Source organism: Symphodus melops (genome assembly GCF_947650265.1).
Source record: "Symphodus melops genome assembly, chromosome: 5".
In the NCBI taxonomy this organism is placed as follows: domain Eukaryota; kingdom Metazoa; phylum Chordata; class Actinopteri; order Labriformes; family Labridae; genus Symphodus; species Symphodus melops.
The window spans coordinates 20,508,477-20,533,160 of NC_136695.1; the positions used below are offsets into that span (position 1 = coordinate 20,508,477).

General features: G+C 42.5%; 2 protein-coding genes across 4 annotated transcripts in view; both read left to right on the top strand.

The window, feature by feature from the left end:
* Positions 1-3,631, top strand: part of cep72 (centrosomal protein 72) — a 45,864-nt gene extending 42,233 nt beyond the window's left edge. For both annotated transcript variants that reach the window (XM_079342934.1, XM_079342935.1), the window contains exon 15: positions 3,622-3,631. The gene's annotated coding sequence lies outside the window, so the exon portion shown is untranslated. The remainder of the gene's footprint in view (positions 1-3,621) is intronic.
* Positions 167-24,477, top strand: nkd2b (NKD inhibitor of WNT signaling pathway 2b). 2 transcript variants are annotated; one of them, XM_079342936.1, is made up of 10 exons: positions 167-500; positions 616-642; positions 765-856; positions 18,666-18,726; positions 19,708-19,835; positions 21,141-21,236; positions 21,471-21,612; positions 22,669-22,726; positions 22,845-22,972; positions 23,141-24,477. In XM_079342936.1, exons 1-10 carry the CDS (start codon positions 476-478, stop codon positions 23,752-23,754), a joined length of 1,371 nt encoding a protein of 456 aa, XP_079199062.1. In that variant the 5' UTR covers positions 167-475; the 3' UTR covers positions 23,755-24,477. The 2 variants fall into 2 exon arrangements, with proteins under 2 accessions (XP_079199062.1, XP_079199063.1); XM_079342937.1 differs by lacking the exons at positions 167-500; positions 616-642; positions 765-856 and adding an exon at positions 6,046-6,049 and having other exon boundaries at positions 18,663-18,726.
* The last annotated feature ends 207 nt before the right edge of the window (positions 24,478-24,684 follow it).

Genomic DNA, 24,684 nt, shown 5'->3' on the forward strand with positions numbered 1-24,684 from the left:
ATTAGCACATTTTACATTAACGTATCTACATTTGATTTTCTTCTGAATTACTTTAACCGGTCAATTATTTTTCTGACAACTTTCCCCACACGCGTTGTTAATTGGTCTTTTATTTTGATAGAGCAAGTACCGGAAGTACCGCATTGTGTCGCCTCTGCCTTCACACTATGTGGTTTGTGTTGAGTTCAAAGCGCCTTCTCGCTCAGTCGACTGGAGTGGAGACAGACCGTCAGTCCTGCTCCTTTGCTCGTCAGAGATCTTCGATAGCTCCTGTTAACACATTTGTCGCCTTCCTGCTCCCAGACAGCTGATGCGTCAATGAACTCTCGCTTTGACGCGCTGCCTTTGGATGAAGTTGGACTTTTCTTCCTGCAGAACAAACACAATGTGACCATGCTGAGGCTGTGACTGTGTTATCCTTGTCCGTTTCATCGGAGTATTTCTGTCGATCCAGGGAAGAGAGTGGGACTAAAGAATGGGCAAACTTCAGTCAAAACATGGTAAGACGCTTTGTTAATTGTAAGAAAATAATTATGTATATTTTTTTTATACCATATTAATGGTTCAAAAACTAACTGCCTGTCTGTCTGCACCCTTCTCTCTGACCATCTGAAGCGTGTAAACGCAGGGAAAATCCTGAAGGTAAGAAACCAAATGTATAGTGCATGATAAAGACTTATATTGATAAACGATTATGATGTTATGAAAATAACAGGCTCTACATGTTTAACCCTCCTGCTGATTGGTGTGTTGTTCTGTCTCAGGAGACAGTTTTGTTGTGAACGCCTTCCTCCGGAGAGGGATGGAGGAATGTGAGAGGTACGGCGCGGCGGATCACAAGCTGAAGAGCATGCAGGTAGGCCTTATGACAATTTAACTTGATTTCGTCCCTTAGAATAATACTTAGAGTGTATGGAAATTATTAATTTAAGTAGCTGCCAAAAACTCTTCTAAATGTGTCTGCTTTAAATTCTAATGCCCCCACTTCTTGTGTGTTTTTTTTTACTTACATACACTAAAGTGATATGTTGGTAAACTGTGCATGCTGGGCATGTGTATATGTCTGTGTGTGTTTGCTGATGTAATGATCCTGTCAAGCACTTCAAAAGTTGTCTGTTTGAAGCTGTTACATCCCCTCCTCCTGAAAGATGAGCTGAGAGCCTCTTTACTTCAGAGGAAGCAGACTGTATTCACACGCGTGTGAGAGGACATGCTGATGTCTTTGCCGAGTTGTAGCTTGTTGTTTTTTCTGTCATGTCTGGCTCCGGCGCAACACTGCGGTGGTTATTCCCCTGCCAGCATCACTGGATGGGTTATGACAGTGTGTGTATGATGTGTGTGTGATGGCTTTGCGGAGCAGCACACACACACACACACACACACACACACACACACACACACACACACAGACATGGTGTGGATGGAAAGGAGTCGTTTTTCAGACTGTAAGGGATATAAAGTTTGCTTTTGTGGCTGCTGGCATCATGACTCAGGGCTGTGTCTTTTTCCTCAATGCCTCCCATTCTAGTGTGGCTCCCTCTGTGGCAAAACATTACATCACTTCAATTAGTTTCTAGTTTTGAGGGGCATGAGAGTCTCAAACTCTCAGACAAAATGGGCTGGAAGTTCGCAGGGAGTTGCTGAAGATGTGTGAGGTGGGTGGCTGTAAAAGTAGAAGAGTTATAGATTATATCAGGGCCATAAAACGCCCACTCGTGGCAAATTAAAAGAGAACTTTACTCGGCTTCAGAGGAGTCTGACTTCACACTCCCCTGAAGGGAAACCACCAAAGGCAAAAGCTCAACACTTATTAGTAGACGGGCCCCACCCTCACTTCTATCAAAGTCAGTTCCTGATTTATTCGGTCATTAGATGGTTACATTAGAGGCTCGGTCACAGACCAGAACTGGAAAACGATCAGCGTTTAACCAGGGATCTATTTTACTGCTTCAGTTATTCTGAAAACTTCCGTCCATCACAGAACATACTGCGTCATTTTTTAATCTGACTTTGTAGAGTGGCAGGGTTCCCTGGTTATGATTATTCACTGCTTTAGCATCTGTCTTCCATATCATGACTGAAAACTTTACATATAGGTTTAGGATTTTTTTTTTGTACTGAGAGCACAGTCTACCGAAGTTAAATTCCTTGTGTGTAAAACATACCTGGCCATTAAAGCTGATTCTGAGGATTTGTTTACATTGTAAATATCTCTAGTCAAATAAGGGAAGCGTTTTCCAAGATGTTCTAACATGCTGTTTAAAATGAAAGTTCACCAACTTTAAAGTGAAGATAGACGATGTCCCTAGGGGAAAACAGTCCATTTAACTTCCCATATAACAGACCGACTGTCTTCACACATAGAAGTTATCTCTGCTCTATGACAGTATTTTCCAATTATTTCTGTATAGGATGGGATTCCACTTATAGACATAAGTATTATGGCTCAGCAGAAATTTGACCAGAAATGGTCACATTTTTTTAGATATTTTTTTTTTTACTTAGTCCTGGATGCAGGCAGGGCCCATTAAATTATGATTTCTTACAAACATGGTGTTTAGCCCTGACCATCCCCCTTCCTTATTGTCAAACGGGGGAGTAAGATTCCTGAGCTGTCTGGCTGCGACTTCAAAGCACTGAGCTGGGAGTTATAAAAGAGCTCTGATATCAGTGGAGCCTCCAAACCCTCACCCCTCTATCCCCTCACCCTGTCCTGTCCTGGGGGGGTGGAGTGAAAGAAGGGGGGAGGAATAAACAACGCTTACATAGTCCAAGAATCAGTTTGTGCAAACCTATAAATCTTCACAATAAAGCACTCATTTCTATTCAGCAACTTGTGAATGCTTTGCTGTGCGTGAGCAAGAAATAACAAAGGCTATTGCTGCAGACTGTGATTCAAGATTGCGGCTGCCCTCAGTTTGTGATCCTATAGGCTGTTTAAAGTGTGGCTTAAAGAAAGCCTTATTCAACAGGAGGAATTGGCTCATCCTGTTGGCAGCAGTTTTTGACACTTGGTTGCAGGTGTTCAAGGGAATCTTACAGCTGGTGTAATGTAGTAATGTTACAGGTGAGATCAAAGTGGCGGTCCAAGGTGCAGTCACCCCACCCTTAACGCAGCCTAGTGTGTAGTTATTGAATATGTAATGCAGAAAACTCCTTACCCTGTACTTATCCAAATAATGGGAGAGTTCTGTAAAGGTTCACTGTGTTTCACACATGGAAACATCAACACACACACACACACACACACACACACGCACACTCTCTCTCTCTCTCTCGCTCTCACAGCAGCGCTTCATTTCGGAGCTTCAAACAGACATGCTCGGATGCCCGTATAATGACAGGCTAATTGAACCTTTCAGCACCATCTTTTGTCTCAACACTTCCCGCAAACTTGGCCTGTGAAGAGGGAGCATGTCAACATTTTCAAGTCCACAACAAAGACCTTTATTATTCCATTTCAAAAGCTTCATAATATCACACTTGAAGTCAAGAAAGGAAAAGAGCTCCTTCAGGGATTCACTTGGATGTGCCAGAAGCTCAGAGACGAACATTTATTTTGACTTACGGAGAGTTACACAGCACTCAGCCCTCGATAATAAATTTAGTTTAAGAGTACAGTTCCCAAGCAGCGCACTAAAGTAATTGTAGGCTGATGGTTTTTTTAACATTCATTTGGAATCTATGGATAAGACTTTCCCCTTATATAAAAATCCTTATTTGGAGATCATGCTCAGAATGGATGTTATGTTTGGATCGTAGTGATATTTAACATTTGGGTAAGGAGAGTTATTTGATTTGGATCTCAGGCTGGGATATCTGTGTAATCGTGACCCTAAATTACACTTCTTTTCAATACAGGGTGGCAAATTTAAAAATGATGTCATTTGTTTTGGTTGTGTATTTCTGGAAGTCTACCACACCATCTCATGATCTTTAACCTCTATATGACTTTTAACCACTAATGTTAAAAAAAGCAGTGCATTTCTTAGAGGAGACAAAAGGTGTGCTAGTGCGTGCTTTTGAAGAGACTTGAAGGTATTTTTGAGAGTTTGTTTTTTTCCACCTCTTTCCCTCATTTTTTTCCCCTTCTTTTTTTAAATTGGCTTCACAAGAAGGCGAGCTGTGAGCCTTCATCTCTGAATGAAAAGCATGTGGCTGGCATCCAGAACAGCGGGGTCTTTCAGCACGGCCCCGGCAGACATCTGTTCCTGGTTTGTAGAGCAAAATCCTGGAGCACAGGGGAGAGGGGCTGTGGTGGAAATGGGGTGGGAGAAGGTGGCGGGGTAAGAGGAAAAGAGGAGGAGGAGAGGGGGGGGGGGGGGGGGGGGGGGGGTTTAGGGTGTTTTCTTTTTACGTGGGGAGATATTTGAGGGGGTTGTGGGGGAAGGGGCCAAGCTTCATCCGCCTTGTCCACTGCATTGTTTGGGGTGGAAGAAACTGACCATTGATCTCACCTTACCTTACGTATATTAACAGCTGTTAAAAGTGCAAAACACAAAGTTTGTTTTCAATGTTTGTCCCCTTTTGTCCAGAGTAAACATTCACCTCTCAGTCAGTGCAAACATCATCACCTGGTTGGCTTCGACACCAGTCACAAGTGTGGGATTCTTGTTTTATCCTCTTTCAAGTTGGAGTGTTAAAGTGTGTGTCACCACATGGCCTTGTCACTCCGTCACTCTCTAGCTGTCTTTTTGTGACTCCATTAAGAGGCAAGTAGGTTGTGGGACCCCGCCACACTACAGGCAGATCAAATGTTTATTTTTCTGAGGATATCTATACTGTTTCAAGTACTTTGAAGAAGTTTGGTCATTTTCAACCTTATTCCCCTGTGACCTGCACTCACAGAGTGACTGAGGCCCCTCTCGAGACCTCAGGCCAAATCTAAAAACTATCACACGTTGGTTAACAATACTCATTCATCACCAAACAGGGCCGTAATAACCTGCTGAGAGGGATTGGGGTATTAATTAACTGTGGGCACCTATAGACCCCTCCACTGCTTTGACACTAAATATTTACACAGGTGGGTTTTAGCGAGATCCTGTATCCTCGTTAGGTTTGTTTAGCCTTTTTTGCCCAACTGACAAGCTAAACATGGTCTCCAACAAAGTAGTTCAACATTTGGGACATCTACTCATCTTTCTCACAACTAGAGTAACATCAAAAGATTGATAGCACTTTCCTGTTGTGCAGTCAGTATGGAGCTGTAGTTCAGCAGCCTAACAGTTATAACAGCCTGATTCTGACTGTAGTAACCAAAAACAGGATCCGTGCTTTTTACAATTAGATGTTTTCATTTAGATGTGGCCACTGCTGCTAGCTTGAAATTATAGGTGTACAATGAAAATGTACACAAAAGACTGCTCTATTGCTACCATCCTAGCATTAGCTAATCTTTTTTTTTTTTTTTAATTGTTATGGAAAAAGTATGATTTACTTTTCTCAAATCTGATTGTGATCTGACCGTGATGTTCTTACCCATGGTTAATCGTTTTCCCATGCTAAAAGCTAAGCAAACCAGCTCAATCTAAATATAGGCTTTTGCTAAGTTCATTAAGACTGAACCTTTGTTTTTTACTCAGTTTATGATTTAAATAGCAACATAAGAGAGACTTGAAAATAAGCGAGAGACAATATTGGGAGGTTGGTTTTCACAAGAGGACGTCTCACACAGGATGTCTTATATTTTTATTCATGGCATGAATCAAAATGTAAGTATCTCGTGCATTTCAAAAAGGACATATCTAGTCACAAGAAATGACAGTGGCTCAGCGTCCTTCCTTAATGAAGCTTTTATCCGCAGGCGTATGAATGAAGCTCCTTGTCTTCGAGCCATCTCAGTCCAATTATTGCGGCTTTGAAGGCACATTATTGTCACAGCTTTTCCAGCTTTTCGTGATTTTGATGAGATTCCTGTGAAGTTCAGAGAGATCGGTTTAGCTGCACAGGACCTGATCACAGCAAGTCATCAATCACAAAGCTGTGCCTAATTATCTCCACTTCCTGAATGGAGCCCAGGTTTTAAGTGACGACCTAGAAGAGCATGGTCACTGATGACAGAAGGGAGACCTCACTTCCCCTTCACCGTTAGGGTTGCTGCTTGATGTTTGGGGGCAGCCCTGTCGAGGGTTAACGCTGGTCTGTGTCTATGTCTGCCTGCCAAGGGAAAGAAAATACCTGACGCTGGAGCCCAGTGCGCTTAGCGCTGACATTTTTGGCAAAGGCTGCTGGATCCTAGTCTGTGTTTGATCTTATGCTTCTACCAGCCAAGTAAAACACCGGGAGACTCAAAGGTTATTACATTTTAGTGTGTAAGGTATGTTTCCACATAAACCCCTGTTCCCCCCTTAGAAAGCTCTAGCTCTTTTCCAAGTGGACTTCATTTCTCAAGCCCTATAGCAGCCAGGGGACTATCATATTTTTTTGGTTATGGTTGTTGGTGGTGTTATTATATGCTGTCATTTTAGGCGTTCTTTATGGATCTTGTTTGAATTACATCTTCAGTGAGTGTGGAGCGTGTTCGGAGTGCAGGATGACGAGAGAAAGCCTCTTAACGGGAGAACATCAACACAATGGGAATGAACATTGCAATTGTCTTGTACGTATTGTTTTCAATTTTGCAGATTAAAAGAAAACTTACTTTTAGCTTATTTTTCTCAAAGAGACGGAGAAGTTTGTTTTCTTTTGAATTGAGTGAGTGAGTGGAAACTTGAGATTGTCTCCACAAAGGTCAGATGGTGACCTGACACATATACCATGAGAAAGGCACGGGGGGAAACTAAATAGCACTGTGCCGTGCAGAACAACACACTGATCCCTATGAATGACTTTGAACATAAATCTTTGCCGTAAAGACTCCTGCTATTGTTGCTTGCGTGAGAAAGCACAAGTAAACATGGACCAAAACAAAGAACAGTTACATTTCCTTCGACAGTTTTTTAACCCCTCATTAACACTTGTTACGTTCTGACGTTCATCTTCTGACTCTTTGGTAGATTATCTTCACTTTCTGTGTTGCTCTTTAGAAAAACAGGGCTTCAGAGTAACCCCTGAATACTTCGAAACTTCATCCTTGCTCCACATTCCTGAACCTGACGCCCTGCTAGGTTTGAGACTGGAGAATGAAACACCACACACCGCAAACCCTGGCTTCCTGTATAACTTAATTTTTTTTAAAAAAAATTTTAAAAGCAATGCAGATGGCACTCAGAGCTGGGAGCATGTTACTCATTGTTGTGATGCTGTGCTGTTGGAAACCTTGCATTTGTTTCATATAAAGATGAAGCATTCTGCTCAGGTGTTGTTTTTATTTACATTGACTGTATTGACCAGTCACTCATTTGAGCATCAAAATAGTGGAATTTGGTTTTGTCCATGGGCGGAGAACCTTTGCGCCATCTTCATCTTTCTGTAGTCACTTTTAATGCAGAATGCCAGAAACCCAGTTTTATCAAACCCACACCCGAACCCAGACCCCTGAAGAGTTTGGCATCTTTCTCTTTGCTCTGAGCTGATTTTCCCCCCTCTTTGGGACCCCTAGCCTGCATATGTGTAGGTATCGCTATTACTCAGCTCATAAAAGGCCACAGACCCATCTGAAAGTGGTTAGCTGTTGAAGCACACTTGTAGCTTCAAAGCCTGGATCTGGGCTCTGCAGACAGCACCGGCCTGGACCCCTTCTTCTGCACATGACATTCCTCCTGATAGGGAACGGCTTCAACCTTGCTTTTGTTACTCAAACCTGTTCCCGTCATCAGAACCCTCAATGGGTCTCCGTTAAAAAGGAAGTGGTTTATATTTGTCACGGGTGGTACATTTTCAGGGGGACTTATATTTGGAAAAGAATGATTGCAGCTTGCTATGTGTTTTGAAGAGCGAAGGATTCAGCAGTTCTCACTTTGTGTATTTATATACCCAAACACCTTTGTGCTCCTTCTATATGCGACAAAGAGGGAGGGAGAGGATGAAACAGCGCTGAATGAGGCCTCTGTTCTCATTTCCTCTGAAGGCAGACTTCTTTTCTTCCCCCACCCATTTCTTTCCTGAGCCTGTACACATCAAAAGCTGACCTGGCCCTGTGTGCCGTGTAACATGTTTACCTAAAGGCTCACTTCAAATAAACAGCAGTTCTCCTTGAGATGCCTGCCCCCCCTCCATGAGAGTCTTTCAGAGACACCATCTGTTCAAAGGAGGTGCTTCACAACGAAAACACTGTCTTCTAGACCAGATTTTTATTTCTTTGTGTTGCTGCTGTGTTGCACTGTTGTAGTTTATATAACAAGTTCTCACAAAAATGCTTACATCAAAAACTTTTTCAAAAACTCAAGTCTTTGTAAAAACTTCCCAGAAAAGTTCACGAATTGATTTCTAAGCCATTTTCATGTCGCCATCTTGGTTTTTATGAAACCAGAAGTAACATCGGGTGGATACGGATTGTTCCATCTTGTATATGTGTCCTTTTGAGACGTACGAGACAATACAAATTGCAAGCTACCGACAGGTCACAACTAATGGAAGCGACATGACAACTACAGGTAGCCACACCCTAAAGAATCCTGCACTTTATTGTCCAAAAGAACCTTACGATTCAAAGCGACCTTTATGAAATCAGCAGTTCAGACATTTACTTTAGTTTGTTACATAGTTGCTAATAAGGTAATAAGTTAACTGAAAAATTATACAGATAATGAAGGTAAGATAGCATTTAATAAATGATAATTCACATTTACATCTCTTTTGAAACCAAGAGCCCACATTTGATTCATATACAAAGTTTCCATGGTCCAAGTCCACTTGCTAGCTTCAGAAATGTTTCGGGATTAAGATATTTTTTGGGACAGATGGAACGATTTGATTGAACCAAGCTCTGTGAAGTGCTCAGTTATAGTAGCTCTTCATGGTCTCTCTTTATAACAGGTATATCGACTTCTTAGACGATAGGGGCTAGCTGATCCTATCGCTTTAAGAATTCCTGTGAATCCGAATGTCTGAACTCTGACCCACAGCGCTTAGAGAGCTTCTCTATCCTGGCAGCACCTGATTATCTCATTGCTTTTAAGGTATTATTGCACAGCATCCACTTTTGAAGCATCAATGGGCTTTGAAGAACTCTTATCAAACTTTTAAGTGTCACACCTAGTGCTTTAAGTGGACTGCCTCCAGACTTGCTTTGTGATAAAGAGCACAACTCCATCAGACTTGTAGCTTTACACCTTAGATAAGATAAGGATATTCAGGCAGCCAGGCTAAGCTACCTGAGCTCATGTTTAAGAACTCTTTCATATAGCCTTACAGCCCCGGTTTCCAGTAATTATGGCTGTGAAAGCAGTAACTGTGTGCACTCTGCTGAGCTGCCCTCTGCACCGTAGCCTTTTGATCTCTGCTTGTGCCATGGATGAATTACGTTGCAGAATTTCACACTGGGGAACAGTGTTTCAGACACACACAGTCTTGCCTGTCAGGTCACTAACATGCACACATGGCAGCAAAAGGAAGAAGCACAGATGTTGCAGTCTCTCTGTTTGTGGCCTTAAAATCTGTTCTTGGCATATTTCTGAAATGTATCAAAGAAAAATTATAAGTCATGGTTTGCATCACAAGTACATATTATAGCTTTGCTTTTAAAAGGAATTCATTAGACAGTAATATCCTTCTTTTTTTTCAAATAGTTATTTTAAAAAATCATTAAAAAAAGTAATTGACTCAAGAGCTACTTTCCCTTTTTTCATCTCTTCTGTTCATCTTTTATGGGAACGTGTGTCTCGTTTGCCAAAATCTAATGACAAGTGGCCCTTTTGGCAATGGTCCATTTGACATACCCAGGCTTCCTTCACGTCACCTGAACATCGTTAAGTCTCCTCTTCTTCCTGTGCCCAGCAGGAGTATATTTTTAGGAATCCTAAGGAAAACACTTGGTGGTGACCCTGGGATGACCCCTTGTCTGGTTTCAGGTCTGTGAGGAACTTCGCAGCTTGGAAATAAGCCTGTTCTTGCAGTGTCAAGAATTCTCGTGGTCTTTGAGACTGGCAACCCCAACCGCCCGAACGAGACAGCGAGTACCGCAGAGTAAGAGAGAGTTACACAACAACACAGACGGAGAGAGGAGATAAAAGAGGTTCAGACACTTTGAATATGCAGCAGCATTCTTTTTTGTGAGTGTCAGATTTAGGAGAGTGTCAAAAGCTGTGCAGCATCCTGCAAAGCCAAAACATTTTTTTTACCCAAACAATGTTGGCAGGACGGCCTAAAGCCTTAAATATTCTCTAGTAAGAAGGAAGAGCTACAATTATGCAAACAAGTGGTGTCTCCTAGGACCTGAGGTTTGGCAAGAGTTCCTGAGAATAGTTTGGCTATGGAAGAGGAGTTATTAGAGACTCTTCCTGTCAACCTTGGTTAATTGTTGCATCCTACTGCACTGAACTCTTTTTTAGCCTGAGTCTTCCTACGGACTAAATGTAGTGATATACAGAACTAAAGCACTCTGACTGTTTGCCCAACATGCCTCACAGATGGATATAGGTGGAGTTCATGCTACATTACAGGCTGATTGGTCACAGGCGCAAAAGCCCCTCTTATCGTGGTCAGTCATATGGATCTTTTCTTCTCTGTGAAAGTTACCCAGAGGGAGCAGTTACTAGTGGACTGTAGAGCTTTGGTTTTGACCCTGAACCTCTTCTTATCCTGTTGGAAAAAATAGGAAACCAGCAGGCAGCTCAGTCAGCAGGTCACAAACTCTCGACAGCAAGAGTGACTCAGATTTAAATGAGTTGCCACAATGTCGGTGTAAGAGAAACGGCATAATTTGAGTGAAAATTATTACAGTAATTCCCAACAGGTTGACCTGTATCCCAGAGGTAAAGCATTTTCCAGGAAGCATGAAGGCTCAACAAACTTCAAAAGTAATTACATAGATGGGTACTTTAATGTCCTTCGGAGGAAATGATATCATCGCAGCAGCATCTGCAATCAAAGTCAAAACACTACTGTACATAAAGACTGCACAAATACCAAGTAGGCACAGAAAAACAAAAAAATACTAAGATCAGTGTTAAAACAACTACACTAAAATCGTGGAATTATAAATTAAAAGACATCCTAGAAATGTAATAACTTTAATTTTAGTTTTGAATCTATAGAGAAAAATAAACAGCCACTAGGAATACAAGTTTGTGACCTATGCTAGTAAAAAAAAAACTAGCTAGCAATAATGGACCGTTGGTTAAATGCCTTAAATAGTAAAAGTAATTTTCTCAAATAAATGGATTTTGAGATATTAAGCTAACTGTATTGATAAACACTTAAAATCATAAGCTAAAGGTGTGAGTAAACTGCATAATTAAACAGTTTACATTTTAACCTTAGCTCAAATTACTTCACCGTAAACAATGCTAGCTAGCTGCCCACCAACACTCTGCCCAAAAACAGTTGAAAGAGTAATGAATGGGAGGTTGACACTAGTGTCTCCCTGTTGTATTCGACCTGACAAAGCAACCAACTCAAAAGAACAAGAGGAAATGATAGTAATGGTATTCACTTAAAAGTTCAGTTTGTAATGAGTTCAAAAGAACGTGTTTGGAACATGACGGCTGAGGAAGTATTTGATGTGATCTCACAAGGCTGCGGACCAAAGGAACCACTCTACATGTGAAGCTTGGGCGATGTTGCTGCTCTTCCACATTGGCTCACAGCTGTCCTTCCCCAACGTGGTTTGTTTACATTTCTCAGTCACCCGCAGGAGCACTGTAACGCCTGTAGCTCCACCAGCCTCCAACCGCAAAGCCTCGCCCCTATGAACTGCCAGGCCTGGTTTTCAAAGCTGTGACTCAAATCCCTTGCAGCTTAACAAAACGATCAGTGAAAACAGTGGTGTTGGCGGTTATCTCACAGGTGAGAGCAATTATAACTGACATCTCAATGCTTGACTGACAGCTGGAAACCTGACACTGACTACAGTACACAAAAAGGGCCCTTAGAGGTGAGAGTGATTGTGTTGAAATGGTTTTCATTCAGTAGAAGGTGGAGGAGTGTTTACAAAACCTTGATGACTGTAGCTGACAGACAGATAGTTTGAAGAGTTGATTTATACTGAACCCTCGGCTATATGAGACCATTGCAGCTGATCATTTTCGAATACCGCTCAGCTGGACATTTGTGGAGAGAAAATGCCTGCGTGAAAGGTGGAGAATCGGAGGACCATAATAGGATTGGCGTCGCAATCACCTCACCCACAACCTGGCATCCTGAGATCCTCTGTGTTGTTTAAAAGGCCTGTGGAATGTGGAACAAATCCCCTCAGCTTTATCGGCCTGGGCACACTCCCCATTGGCCGAGCTTTAGAGCCAGGGGCCTGCGCGGGAGCTTACAGAATTTCACATTAAGGCCTGAAACAGAGGAACATCCTGTTTGAGTCTCAGCGCCTGTCCCACACCAGCTTTGATATGCCGTCGAACCGTCCGCAAGCTCCTTTCTTGTTTGTCAGGGTGTGTGTGCCTGTTTCAAATCTGGACTGTCGAGATCTATTCTCTGTGTGGACCTGCATTCTTTCTTTCTTTCTTTTTTTTTTTGCTACTGGTGCTGCAGTTTATAGTTCATAGCTTCATTGTAAAGCTGAAACGAATAACAAATATATAATGAGCCATTGAAAATATAAGCTTTAAGGTGAAATTTGAAATGTGTAATTTGTTAAATATAAAAAACAAAACATTTGAAAATTTCAGCTTTTTCATCGAGAGGGTTTTCTACCTTTCTATGTTGCTGTTTGTTTCATATTAATGCTGTGAATGCTTTTTGACTCATAGATAAAGACAAAGACAAGTCCTCTAAAAATATAATCCTAGGAAATGTATGATTGATTCTAAAAAAAAAAAGTTTAAGTACATATAGCACATGGCTTTTGGCCTTATAAAAGTCCAAATAAAGACTATCCCATTACACCCTGTCACCTCTGAATGAAAGTAACATACTCTCTGTGGTGCGCTCATATTGTATGCGGCATCATTTTTTATGCTTTACGTTGCTTTGTGTGTGTGTTTTGATAAAATAACAAATGACAGTCTATTTGTGTATTTCTATTTCTAGTAACTAATAAAATACAAACAGTGTTATGATCCTCTAGCTCTATAATTTCACACATTTGCCTAACCCAGATTTATGAGCCGTATTGCAGCCACTGGTATGAAGAACATGGTTTCATAGTCTCTTCAGTAGCTGTCGGTGTGACAGCTGAGAGGACAGCGCTCTGTTACATCAGACTCCTATCAAAGCCCACGTTATTGAAGGCAAGCTGATTACAGCATTGATGACAGATGCAGGGTTGGTCAGCCAGTGATGCTAATCTTTGTTTATGCCATCCAGCAGGTCAGAATCAAAGTGAGGACAGGAGTGGAGGGGCATGAAGAGTTTAGCAGATAGTCACTCCTGATTGAAGAGGAGCGGCTGACTTTCAGAACCTTACGTGCTGCTCTTACATAGTCAGGCAGGCATGCTCATCTCTCCACACAGCTGTTGTTCTACGAGGGCTGAAGAGGCTTCGCCCAGTGATTCATGTCCTGCCAAGGGAGAGGTCTTGCCTCCTGTTTGACCTCATACAGCTAGTCCTGCTACCCTGAAAATGTCCTATCCGTGCCATATCAGCCACATGGGGCCAGTCCAGATGACAGGATGGCATTTTGCTCTGATCTCATCCCCATTCATGGAGAGACAAGTCACTACACACTGACATTAAGATAAAACACCCATAATTAGCAGACAAAGGCAGGCTGTAGCTGTAATGAAAAGGTAAGGTTGTTGTTTTTTGAGTCCAACCTTGGAAATGGCCCAAACCTTAATTAAAGCTCCTTGGGTCAGTCTCGATGATAGAAGATCAATTATAAACTGATCTTTAAGACCTTCTATCAGCATTTGTTTTTATTTTGTGAGCATGACAATCATAATCAGACAGGCTCATTCACATCCAGTGGTTTGTTTAGCACTCATTGCTAGCTGAGGCCGATCTGCTAGGTTGGCTGAATGCCCCATAATTACCCTGACTTTGACTGACAGATCTTATTAAGCAAACAGAGACAGATAGCCTTTTTTTTTTAAAAAACCCAAAACGTGTGAATGCAAAGAGGCTCATTTTGCACCATCACTTTCTTTGAACTTTTTCCTGCCAGTCCCCTCACAAAATGTCTGCAAGAAGACGAGTGAGCAGATGTTTGAAAGCAGCCAGGAATGATCAGGAAAATTCACATTCAATTTGAGCTAAGATCTGGGTGATGAAGAGTAAATCTTGCGTCTGGTGACCAACCACTGCAAGGTGTTTGTACATGTCATGAAACACGCTTCACACATAGAGAGCAGAGAACAATATACCCCGGGCCAGAGTACGTTCAGCACCCTTTCCGTTTACTTCCACAATATTTCCTGCTGTGTTCGTCTAGCCTGAATTTACTAGGGATAGCAAGAAAATATCCAGATTAAGCTTAAGAGAAAAAAATCGACTGTTTTTGTTCCCACTTTCAGCTCGACCCCAGAAATTTCAGGAAGTTTTCAGGATTTTTCAGGATGTGTGAAAGCAGCGTAATAGTTGTTTTGCTGTCTTGCGAGAGAAGAGACAGAAGTTGTGCAACCGGCTTTTTCTCTCCAACGTTCTATAAATTCAGCCCCTTCCCCCTGTTTCCCCCCACCCATCATCTCTCCCTCTCTCTTGCTCTACCCCTCTTCAGAATAACCGCTCACATCTGGTTTTGAGTCGAGGCCAGGTTGTTTTGTTTTTTTTGTAGAATGTAGGGCTTTTATTTCTCAATTGCCCCACTCCCTCTCCAGTTGCATGCTGGGGCGGAGAGTAGGCAGTTTGTTTACGATGTGGTGTCCCTTTTCTTTGTATTGATAGTACTCAATCCTCACTTTCATCACTGGGCAGCTACACAGTCATACCCAATTATCATCCAGGGTGAGCTGGTCTGCTGCTCGGCTGGTGGTCGTCGAGGCTTTCCTGTGTCGCCCTCCAGAGTCTCAGTTCTCTTTGACTCTTTACTTCAACTCTCTTGGACCTCTCTTACTTTTTCTGTTAGTCACTCACTCTCATTGAATGAAGAAAAAAATAACTGAGACAGCTTGTCTTGAGTGACTATTACAATCAGGCATCTAATTTTTTTTTTTAAGGCACACGAATATAGATTTGAATGTAAAGCTGCGGAGCCTAATAAGAACTGTACTGTACATAAGAAACATGTTTAAAAGTATTTCAGAAGGCCAAAAAGCTTTAAATCATACCAAAAGGAATAGAAATAATATCCAGTTTTTATTTTGTTGCTTTCGAGCATATGTTGTTAATCGGATACACATCCAGACATCCAATCGAGTTGCTGTATTTCATATCCTGAGGCCAGAGGAAGTGAGTAAACGACCTTCACCTGCTTTTGAAAATTATTTTCTTCTGTGTGATCTTTCATTTTTCAAATTCATGTTGACTTAATACAAAAGTATACATCGAAATAGTGCAGATGTGGAGCAGGATCCACAATCGTAAGAACTTGGGGGAAAAAAAAAAAAAAAAAAAAGTCACAACAAAAAAAATGTCAAGGCAGCCAGCAGAGTTTATACTCTTAAGAAGTTTATACATCTACATAAGATGTGACTGCTTTTAAAAATGGTATGGTTTGAAGAATGGACTAAAAGGAGCGTGTGTAAATTTAGGAGGTGAGCTTGAAGGGGGGTTGGGGGGGGGGAACAAAGATGTGCAGTGTTTTCCAGTGGGAGGATGGGTAGCAGGCAGAGAGAGAGAGAGAGACTGCTGGGGGATGTCTGATGTCACCTGGTAGGGAGCTATGAAAGCTTCCCCTGGTTACCCTATCCCACATAAAAGTCTGGCAGCAGGCTGAGGCTTTAGGGAAGCTTGGCAGAACTGCTGCATTAAACAGGAACAAACATCACACACACCTCTGTCTGTCTCTAATGTCGAGGTGTCTCTGTTTGCATGGAGCGCTGTCAGCACATATTTCAAATGCTCTGTTTTTCAAGACGAGTATCTAGTGTCTCACATGTGGTTTTCCATCTTTCGTCCCCTCTCCCAACACCACACTTTTTTTTTCTATTTCTATATCAGCGTCTTCATGCGTTTTTCACTGGTGGAAAAAAACAAGGCCCACTTTACTCTAAAATGCTAACACATTTGCCGACAGAGCAGTTTGTGATCTGATAGTGAAAGAATGAGAGCTGCGAGATGCCAGAGCGCTCTTAATTACACATGTGATGGGCAGATGTGGGCGATGTGGATGGAGATGCCATGTGTTTAGATGTTAAACTGCAGACTGCGGCCAGACCCAGCCTTCTCTCTCATTAGCTCCCCCAAAGGATGTAATGAGCATGGAGGTGGTGGTGGAGCTGCTGGTGGCGGAGTTAAGAAGCCATGTGTTCAACACAGGCCCCGCTGGCCCCCTCTTCATGCGCACAGCAAGACGTCTCCTCATATCTGAGATTTTAATTAGAGACGATTTTGGCGGTCGGTTTGATTGATTTTGTGTCGTTATATTTAACGCCGTCTTTCATTCGGAGGTGCTCGTACCTTGCTCGGTAGCCTTATGGGAAGAAGGATGAGAGGAATCAATGACTGTCTTTGATGTTCCTCCGAGCTGCAGAACAGTGTGCGTCTGTGTGTGAACCTCCTCTTCCTCACATGGTGCCCTTCATTAAGGGGCTGTGCTACAAAGCCAGGGAGATAAAAGCATCCAGTGCAAATAGGAAACAACAACTTGGCTGAAGAAACCACAAAAGATGGAATATGAGTGTGTTTTTTGGAAAGGGATGTGCATGCACTCGCCTGGTTTATAGTGTGTGTGTGTGTGTGTGTGTGTGTGTGTGTGTGTGTGTGTGTGTGTGTGTGTGTGTGTGTGTGTGTGTGTGTGTGTGTGTGTGTGTGTGTGTGTGTGTGTGTGTGTGTGTGTGTGTGTGTGTGTGTGTGTGTGTGTGTGTGTGTGTGTGTGTGTGTGTGTGTGTGTGTGTGTGTGTGTGTGTGTGTGTGTGTGTGTGTGTGTATTTAGTGATTAAAGACTGCTGCTTGTTTGGGGCCCGGGGACCGGCACCAGTTCTCTCCAACTTCCCCAGAAGTCATCAAGAATCTGTTAAAAAAAAAAAAACACACCTCCACCTCTCCCACTGAGAAATATATAGGCCATATCTCCCTTTAACAAACCACATCCTCCTCTGCCATCTTTGTCCTTCTTATCACTCTTTTACTCCACTCTGTCTCCTTTCTTCCTCCTGCCTCCTCCCTTGTTTCCTCTCCTCCTCTCCCTTCGACTCTCCGTCTCTTACTGTTTTCCTTAAATGCCTCCGGTGGCCAATTTACAGAGGGGTGTCCGAGCCTTGACCCTGACACTCAACCGTCACCCCCCCCCCCCCACCTCTCTCCAGCGGTGAAGGTCAGGCCTAGATTACAGGCTGTAGGTATCATCCTCTGAAGTGAGGAATAATCACGGCCTCAGAGATTGTTAAATAGAACCACAGGCCCTGGCGCTGTCATTACTCTCAGAAAGAAAGAGGGGAAGGGGAAGGGAAAGAAAGGAGAGGAGGGTGGTGGTGGGGGGGGGGGGGGGGGGGGGGGGGGCTCGTTCACCTAAACACATGCAGATGTTCAGACTCTGGCTAGAGCCGGGGCTCTGTTGAAGGTACACGGAGTTCTTTTGTTTCAAGCATCTATCTGTTTTTTATTTGTCTCGTCTCGGTGGGCCTCCTTGATTCAATCTGGAGGGATTTTATTTCAAAGTGTGTGCAGATCAGCTTAGAGGCCTGAGAATGACGTAAATAAGATGAATCATTTGTTGTTTAAATACTTGTGGTTTCGGGCCTGTGCTGCTCTTAATTTTCATTGTTTCCACAATCCAGTGGTAATTAAAGAGAGGCTGTGTGTGTGTGTGTCTATGCATGAGTCTTGTGTGTGCGTGAGGCCCAGTTGCCTCTTCAATAGAACATGCCTGTGCAATAAAACATATGTGGGATGGATTTGATTTGAATACATTGTGGTTCTACTGTATTCAGGATACAGATTATTCACATATGACACTAACCCCCCCTTAGTCCTGCTTTTGTTTTATGGCTATGGGATTGTGTTGTTAATCAGTCCCATCCTTTGTGCGTGGAAATTTCCATCTGGCAATTATTTTCTGTTCAGAATAAATACACACATGTAGCTTGGAGCTCTCTGTGAGGCTTGTTTTATATAAACCAAACATCCCAGAGTGAAATTTTCAATAAGAAGTGCAACAAAATGTTTCCAAACTTTGAGCTTCTTCTCTCTCCAATTCAAGCAGCATGAGAATAAACAGATTAACTAAAGCAGAGAGGGGGGGGGGGAGAGAGAGAGAGCGAGCTCAGATGATGAAGTGCATTATGGGTAATTTTCAGTGTCCTATGAGAGGGGTCAGTCTGAAGGGGCTTGGAGAGATCTTTAAAGCTTGGCCTTGGCCGCCCTTACTGTGTCCCCGAGAGTGAAACACAATAAGCGTGCAGATGTTCAAAGTGTTCGGTCGCCCAGGAGCCTCCAGCGCTCTCGCTCCCTCTCATCTGAGTAGGAAATGCTTTAGCTGGAACTGTTTGTTTTCTCTCTGTCTGTGGTCTGAACTGTAGATTCACTTACATCTCTGACCCCTCCTCTCCTCATGTCTTTTCTTTCCTTGTCCCAGGGGTTTGCAAATGGTGAGCTGAAGGAAGGACAACTCGCAGATCAACACTGTCCCCTAGAGGGTAAGATGAGAAGGATATTGTATCCGCCATTGATAGAGGTTATACTTCTGCGACATGGACCCTGAGCAGGCTGGAAATAAAATATAAATGTAACCTTGAAGCAGTTATATATTGATACACACAGAGCTGTTTGATATCACTGGAAAAAAAACATATTTTCAAGATATTTAGTAGTTTAATTTGCATGAAAAAAAACAAAACAAATTGTTTCACAGTCTTCACAAGATATACATGTTGGCTTGTTGGAGGTTCCAAATGCACAGGTCCACTGCTTCAAGTTAGACCCAAATGCAGGGTCAACCTGTGTAAGTATGGGGTCACTGGTGGCTTAGTGGTTAGTGCAAGCGCCCCATTAAAAAGAGCCGCTACAACAAGCGTACGGCCCAGGTTCGACCCTGACCTGTCGCTCCTTTCTCCCTTTTTATTCCCCACTTTCTCTCTCTCTCTCCCTGATCTCCAACACTATTCTATCGCTACAGTAAAGGCACACAAATAAAAAATAAACGTGTAGTATGAAGTACAATCACACGTGCGTATAGACATCATCTATCAAATGCCAAAGAGAGAGAGGGGGGGGGGGGTTCAGGCGGATTTTCTTTTAAAGGAGTGACGTGTAATCTTAAAGGGATACTTCATCCATTTACATGAAGCTGTGTATCATTAGAAACCTGGTAGTAGTGTTGAATGGTTGTGAGTCCGACCCTCATTTTGCCCTGAGACGAGAAAAATATGTTTTTCTTTGCTTGAAAGTTTTCTTCATGTGATGCAAAAAGCGTCATATTGCATCACATGAAGAAAACTTCCAGGCATTTTTCTCTTCTCAGGGCAAAATGAGGGTCGGACTCACAACCATTCAACACTACTACCATGTTTCTAATGATACACAGCTTCATGTAAATGGGTGAAGTATCCCTTTAACAAAATGTGGCCTCATGTCAGTGTTGTTGTGTCTAACCCAAATGTTTCCTCTTGTGTTGACAGTGGTTCTTCCTCCAGAGAAAGCTGAGGGCTGTGAGAGCTATCTGCAGTACCTGCACTCAGAGGGCGGCGAGCGAGTGATACTCAGAGACGGGACCAAAGCTCCCGGCAAGAAACACATCAGTCTGGATGTAAGGAGTTAAATGACCTGGAAAGAATGCAATTCTATGATGTGGTTAAGTGTCCAATAGCAGTACAATTATTTTTATTTTTTTATTTTTTTAAATAAATAGACAAAAAAAGAAGTGGCAAATCAAACCTCGGTCGGAGGTTTATTTTCCTATGCGGGCTTTTTCTGAAGGGAATCGCTTGTTTATTTTTTCACATGCTTCTCGTCCTGGAGTTGCATAGCTCCTGATGCAAAGTAACGCTAAACCAGTGTTGCTCCAAATCTCAGAACTATTTTGGGTCAGAAAAAAAAGTCTCCTGTAAGCCATCAGCCAAGAGCCATGAAAGCTGAAAGTGTTTAATGTTTCAGTGAGTGATAATGATTGATAATGGTTTGAAAATACACAGAACATCTAATGTAACCTCCGCTGTGCGCCTTCACCCTGTGCACAGAACATCTGTGTGAATGCTGTTACCACTCCAGATCATATCTTGATTCAACTAAGGACCATTAAATAGAATTAAAAGATTGTAATGTTCAGACTTGCATATTTGAAAGAAGTGCTTGAATCTGCCCTTTGGCGATCTCTCCTGGTTATGCGAGCTGGGGGTGATATTATCGAGCTGTAAGGCGCTGCATCTCTCCCCTGGGTTCTCCCCTCTTGTAAATGCACACTGGCCTTCACACAGTGTCAGCTCTGCTTCGTGCCTGCAGGCAGCGAGGCCTGTAACCCAAAAGTTTATTTTTACAATTAAGACCATGTTACCAGATATATGTTCATCAAAGTTGCTGCCAAAGAGTTGTAACTGAGAGTAGAGGCTGCGCTCATTTCTCCTGGTTGAAGGTAAAAACACAAGGTCATAGTGGCGGTGCTTAGCGCACAGACTCCCAAAACAAGGTTAAGGCAGCTGAGATGTGATCAGCTTACATGTAGAAAGAAAAAAAAAAAAAAAAGAATATTTGTCTTCTGCTGCGCTGCTTTCAGTCTCAACATATGATAATTCATCATGTTTTTTTTAGGAGGCATTTCTTTCTTCCTGCACAGGGAGGCGGTCTTTAAATGTTCTTGATAAATATAATGGTCTGTCATGATTCAGGAATGACTTGATTGCGATCAGAGGAAACTGCAAATCCTTGAATGAAGATTTTCCATACAACTGCTTGTACTCTGCTGTCCCCTGCTGTCATTATTGTTCCATTACATCGTCTTTCAGATACTGGTCTTTGATCTTGACATTGAATTTAAAAAAAAAAAAAGATAGAAATTGAATCATGCCACTTCTTTATATGGATTAAGTATGACATTAAAGTATGTGTGTATCCACAGGACTTGGAGTGTGACGTTTCTGTGGAGGATGACAACCGTCAGGAGTGGATCTTCACCCTTTATGACTTTGACAACAGTGGGAAAGTTACTAAAGAGGTGTGTGTGTGTGTGTGTGTGTGTGTGTGTGTGTGTGTGTGTGTGTGTGTGTGTGTGTGTGTGTGTGTGTGTGTGTGTGTGTGTGTGTGTGTGTGTGTGTGTGTGTGTGTGTGTGTGTGTGTGTGTGTGTGTGTGTGTGTGTGTGTAAATATTGAACATCTTTGTCTTTCAGTTGTATTCTACTTAAATATCAGACCACAACCTGCACTCATTGTGCTGTGTCTGTCATTAAAGGACATGTCCAGTCTGATGCACACTATCTATGATGTGGTGGACGCCTCTGTGAATCAGTCCTGCAACAATAAGAGCAAAACTCTGCGAGTCAAACTGACAGTCACTCCAGAGCCCAGGTGCCACAGAAAAGAAACAGGAACAGGTAGGTGACGGCAAAAACTGCTTTCTATCTCACAAATTGTCCCTTATGTTGTCAACCACTTAGTTTTCGGTAAACGTTTAGATTTGGGGCGTAGTGTTGGTCCGAACACACGGATTCAGCGCTGCTTAGTTCACCTCAGTCTTTTCTCTTCTTGCATCTCTTTTAGTGTTTAGCACGAAGCAACTGCACTGTTGTTTTTGTTGATATCTTGTGTACAATTCTGTTCTGGTCCACGTATAAAATAGGACTTTTTTACATTCAATTATTTTACACACGCGTCACTCAAGTTAACTGCTCGTGACTGAGGCCAGCTGTCATTCACAGCTACAGTGACAGGGGGAGGAAATATGGAGAGACATGCTGATCATCCACAACCAACCTGCTCAAAATTACACCAAGTTAAACGGCAACTGAGTTTTGATTCCAGCTCTAAAATGAGGTTAATAAACGCAGCAGTCATTACGCAACTGTCCTCCAGCCAAGAAATGTGGTGTCATTGAGTGAAATGTGGTGTCATTGAGTGAAATGTGGTGTCATTGAGTGAAATGTGGTGTCATTGAGTGAAATGTGGTGGCCACAAACGTGGTGTTAAACGCTAACAGTCAAAGAAAATCTTACAGTGATCATCAAAGCAGAGGAATGAGGAATTTATATAGTTAAAATGGGACGATTGAATCTGAAAGATATTGAAAAGTTAATTATTATTATTATTATTATAAACTCTTGGAAAAGGAGTTGTCAGATTTATATTTGGACCAATGCAGATCATCTTTTACTGTATATTTCTAAATGAAGAAAACTCCTCTGTGCAACATATCTGGTTCATAGAATAGAAAATATTCATGGACTTGCAAATGACTTTTATCTAATGAAATAAAGTAAAACAAATGAAATTTCACTTACACTCTGAAGGACATTTGTATTTTGTTTGTACTGAAGAGTAAGAAACCATAAGTGTGTATTAAAGTGTAGAATAAAAACAGCAAACTAAAGTTTGAATTCTTCTAAAAAAAATGTTTTAGTCCTGGCTTCACCTCTTGTACTTTCTTTATTCAGACCGCTGTCACCAGGATGAGGGACGATCAGCTGACAAGCGGCTGTCCTCCTACACCAGGTGAGAGCCCTAACATGTACTACTCTTCACATGAAGAACTCCCCAGTTTGTTGCAGGTTGATTGCATAACCAGCGTTCTCTGTTTTCCACTTATCATGATGATTTTTACTTTTTGAAGCAACAAAGGGCCGAACAATGAGGCGCCAGCCACTGAGGGTCAACATTACTGTGTGGATGAGAACACAGAGAGAAGGAATCACTACCTAGACCTCGCAGGTATCGAGAACTACACCTCCAGATTTGAAGGTAAATGTCTATTCATTTTCTTTAGAGCTTTCTTGTTGCTGTCCATTTTACTATTTTACAGGCAGCTTGAATGTGGACTTTGTGATTGCTAACTGGGAATAGCAGATCAAAGTAATGTTTGAACCATATTTGCATAAGCTGATGACTCTGTTTCTCATCTGTCTTCAGGAACCACTCCTGGCCTCCCTCCCCAGGAGCCTCATGGTCGAAGCTCCCAAAGTCAGAACCGCTCACGCTCCCAGGAACCAGACACTCATGTCGTTCATCAGCGTCGCTCACAGGTCATCAGTGACAGCTACAACCCCACAGAGTCTCGAACCAAGGGCACACAATTCCTCAAATCCCCCAAAGGGAACTACAAGGGAGGCGCGGGGAATAACGGGGTCAGCGGTGGTGGCGGCAAATCGGCCAAATGTCACGGTTACCACCCGCCTGTGCAGACCATGCTGCACAGTAGCAGCGCTGCAGCCCACGGGGGTCAGGATGTGTACCACTTGCCACATCAAGGTCAATCGTCCGGCCACCACCAGCACCCTTTGCAATACAGTCACAGCAAACGCCTTAGGGCAAAAACCAGGGAGGCCTTGTCCCCATCCAAAACTCCCCTGTCCCCTCAGTCCCACCCCCAGCAGCATCCTCCTGTGCCCAGCCTGGAGAGAGAGCAGGTTTCTGGTCCACCAAAAAGCCCAGGGTTTGTGGTTCCTGTGGTACAACGTCACGAGCACCACCATCACCACGAACACCACCACCACCACCACTACCACCATTACCATCAGACATGACCGTTCTCAGAGTGCAATGACAGAAACTGTACAGGACCAACCACAACCAACCAGAAAGACTTGATATCATCCCACCAAAGCTTCCCACGCTCTGTCCAGGATTTTTTATTCCCTTCTTTTAAGCTATACAGATATATCCTGAGATTAGATGTAACGTGGATCATATTGGACAGTAGGATGTTTTTTTCTGAAGTTAATAAGTAATAACAAAAGATGTGTGGCACAGTTTCAATGTTTTTGTAGACGTAATGCTGGGACTGCTCAATTGTAACCAATGTTAATTTGGACTACAAACTCCAGAGAGAAAAATCTTGGGGGAACTTTTGGAGTTAACGTCCTCTCCCCTCGGATGCTGTGGGTTGAAGTCCCTGCAAGGAGTGACACAACAGTCGATGTATTGTTCTGGGTGAGACATTTCCAAAAAAAACAAACATGGATCTCAGGTGTAAAGGTGCTGCTGCTCTCAAGCTTTTCACAGAGGCTTCTTCCTCTGAGAGGCCTGATCTAGACTGAGGGCTTCCCTTTTTGGGATGGGGTGTGGGGGATACTAAATCACCACTGCCAGTTTTAATGCAAAAATATCTTGTTATATGTATAAAAAAATCTATATGTAAACACATTGTACTGTATAAATATTAAGCTGTATATGCATATGTCATCGTGGATATAATTATGCATAGTTTGTCTTTTATATATTTTAATAAACATTATATAGTTCATTTATATTTTTGCACCAACCGTTTATTTCTGCTGATAACAAACGTGGTCATGGTGGGTTTGCTGCCACCGTGTGGATGAAAACAGAACAACAGTAGCAGCACAAAACTGTTCAGCACGATGTCTTGAGAGACTTGAACATTGAATTATAAAAAAATACAATAATTATAACCTAACTGTGATTTGCAAAGTTGCATAATATTATGGAAAGTT

Coding starts and splice junctions, on each gene's coding strand:
- nkd2b (XM_079342936.1), top strand. CDS start 476: ATGGGCAAACTTCAGTCAAAACATG. Junction 501..615: donor CAAACTTCAGTCAAAACATG/GTAAGACGCTTT, acceptor GACCATCTGAAG/CGTGTAAACGCAGGGAAAAT. Junction 21,237..21,470: donor GTGGGAAAGTTACTAAAGAG/GTGTGTGTGTGT, acceptor CTGTCATTAAAG/GACATGTCCAGTCTGATGCA.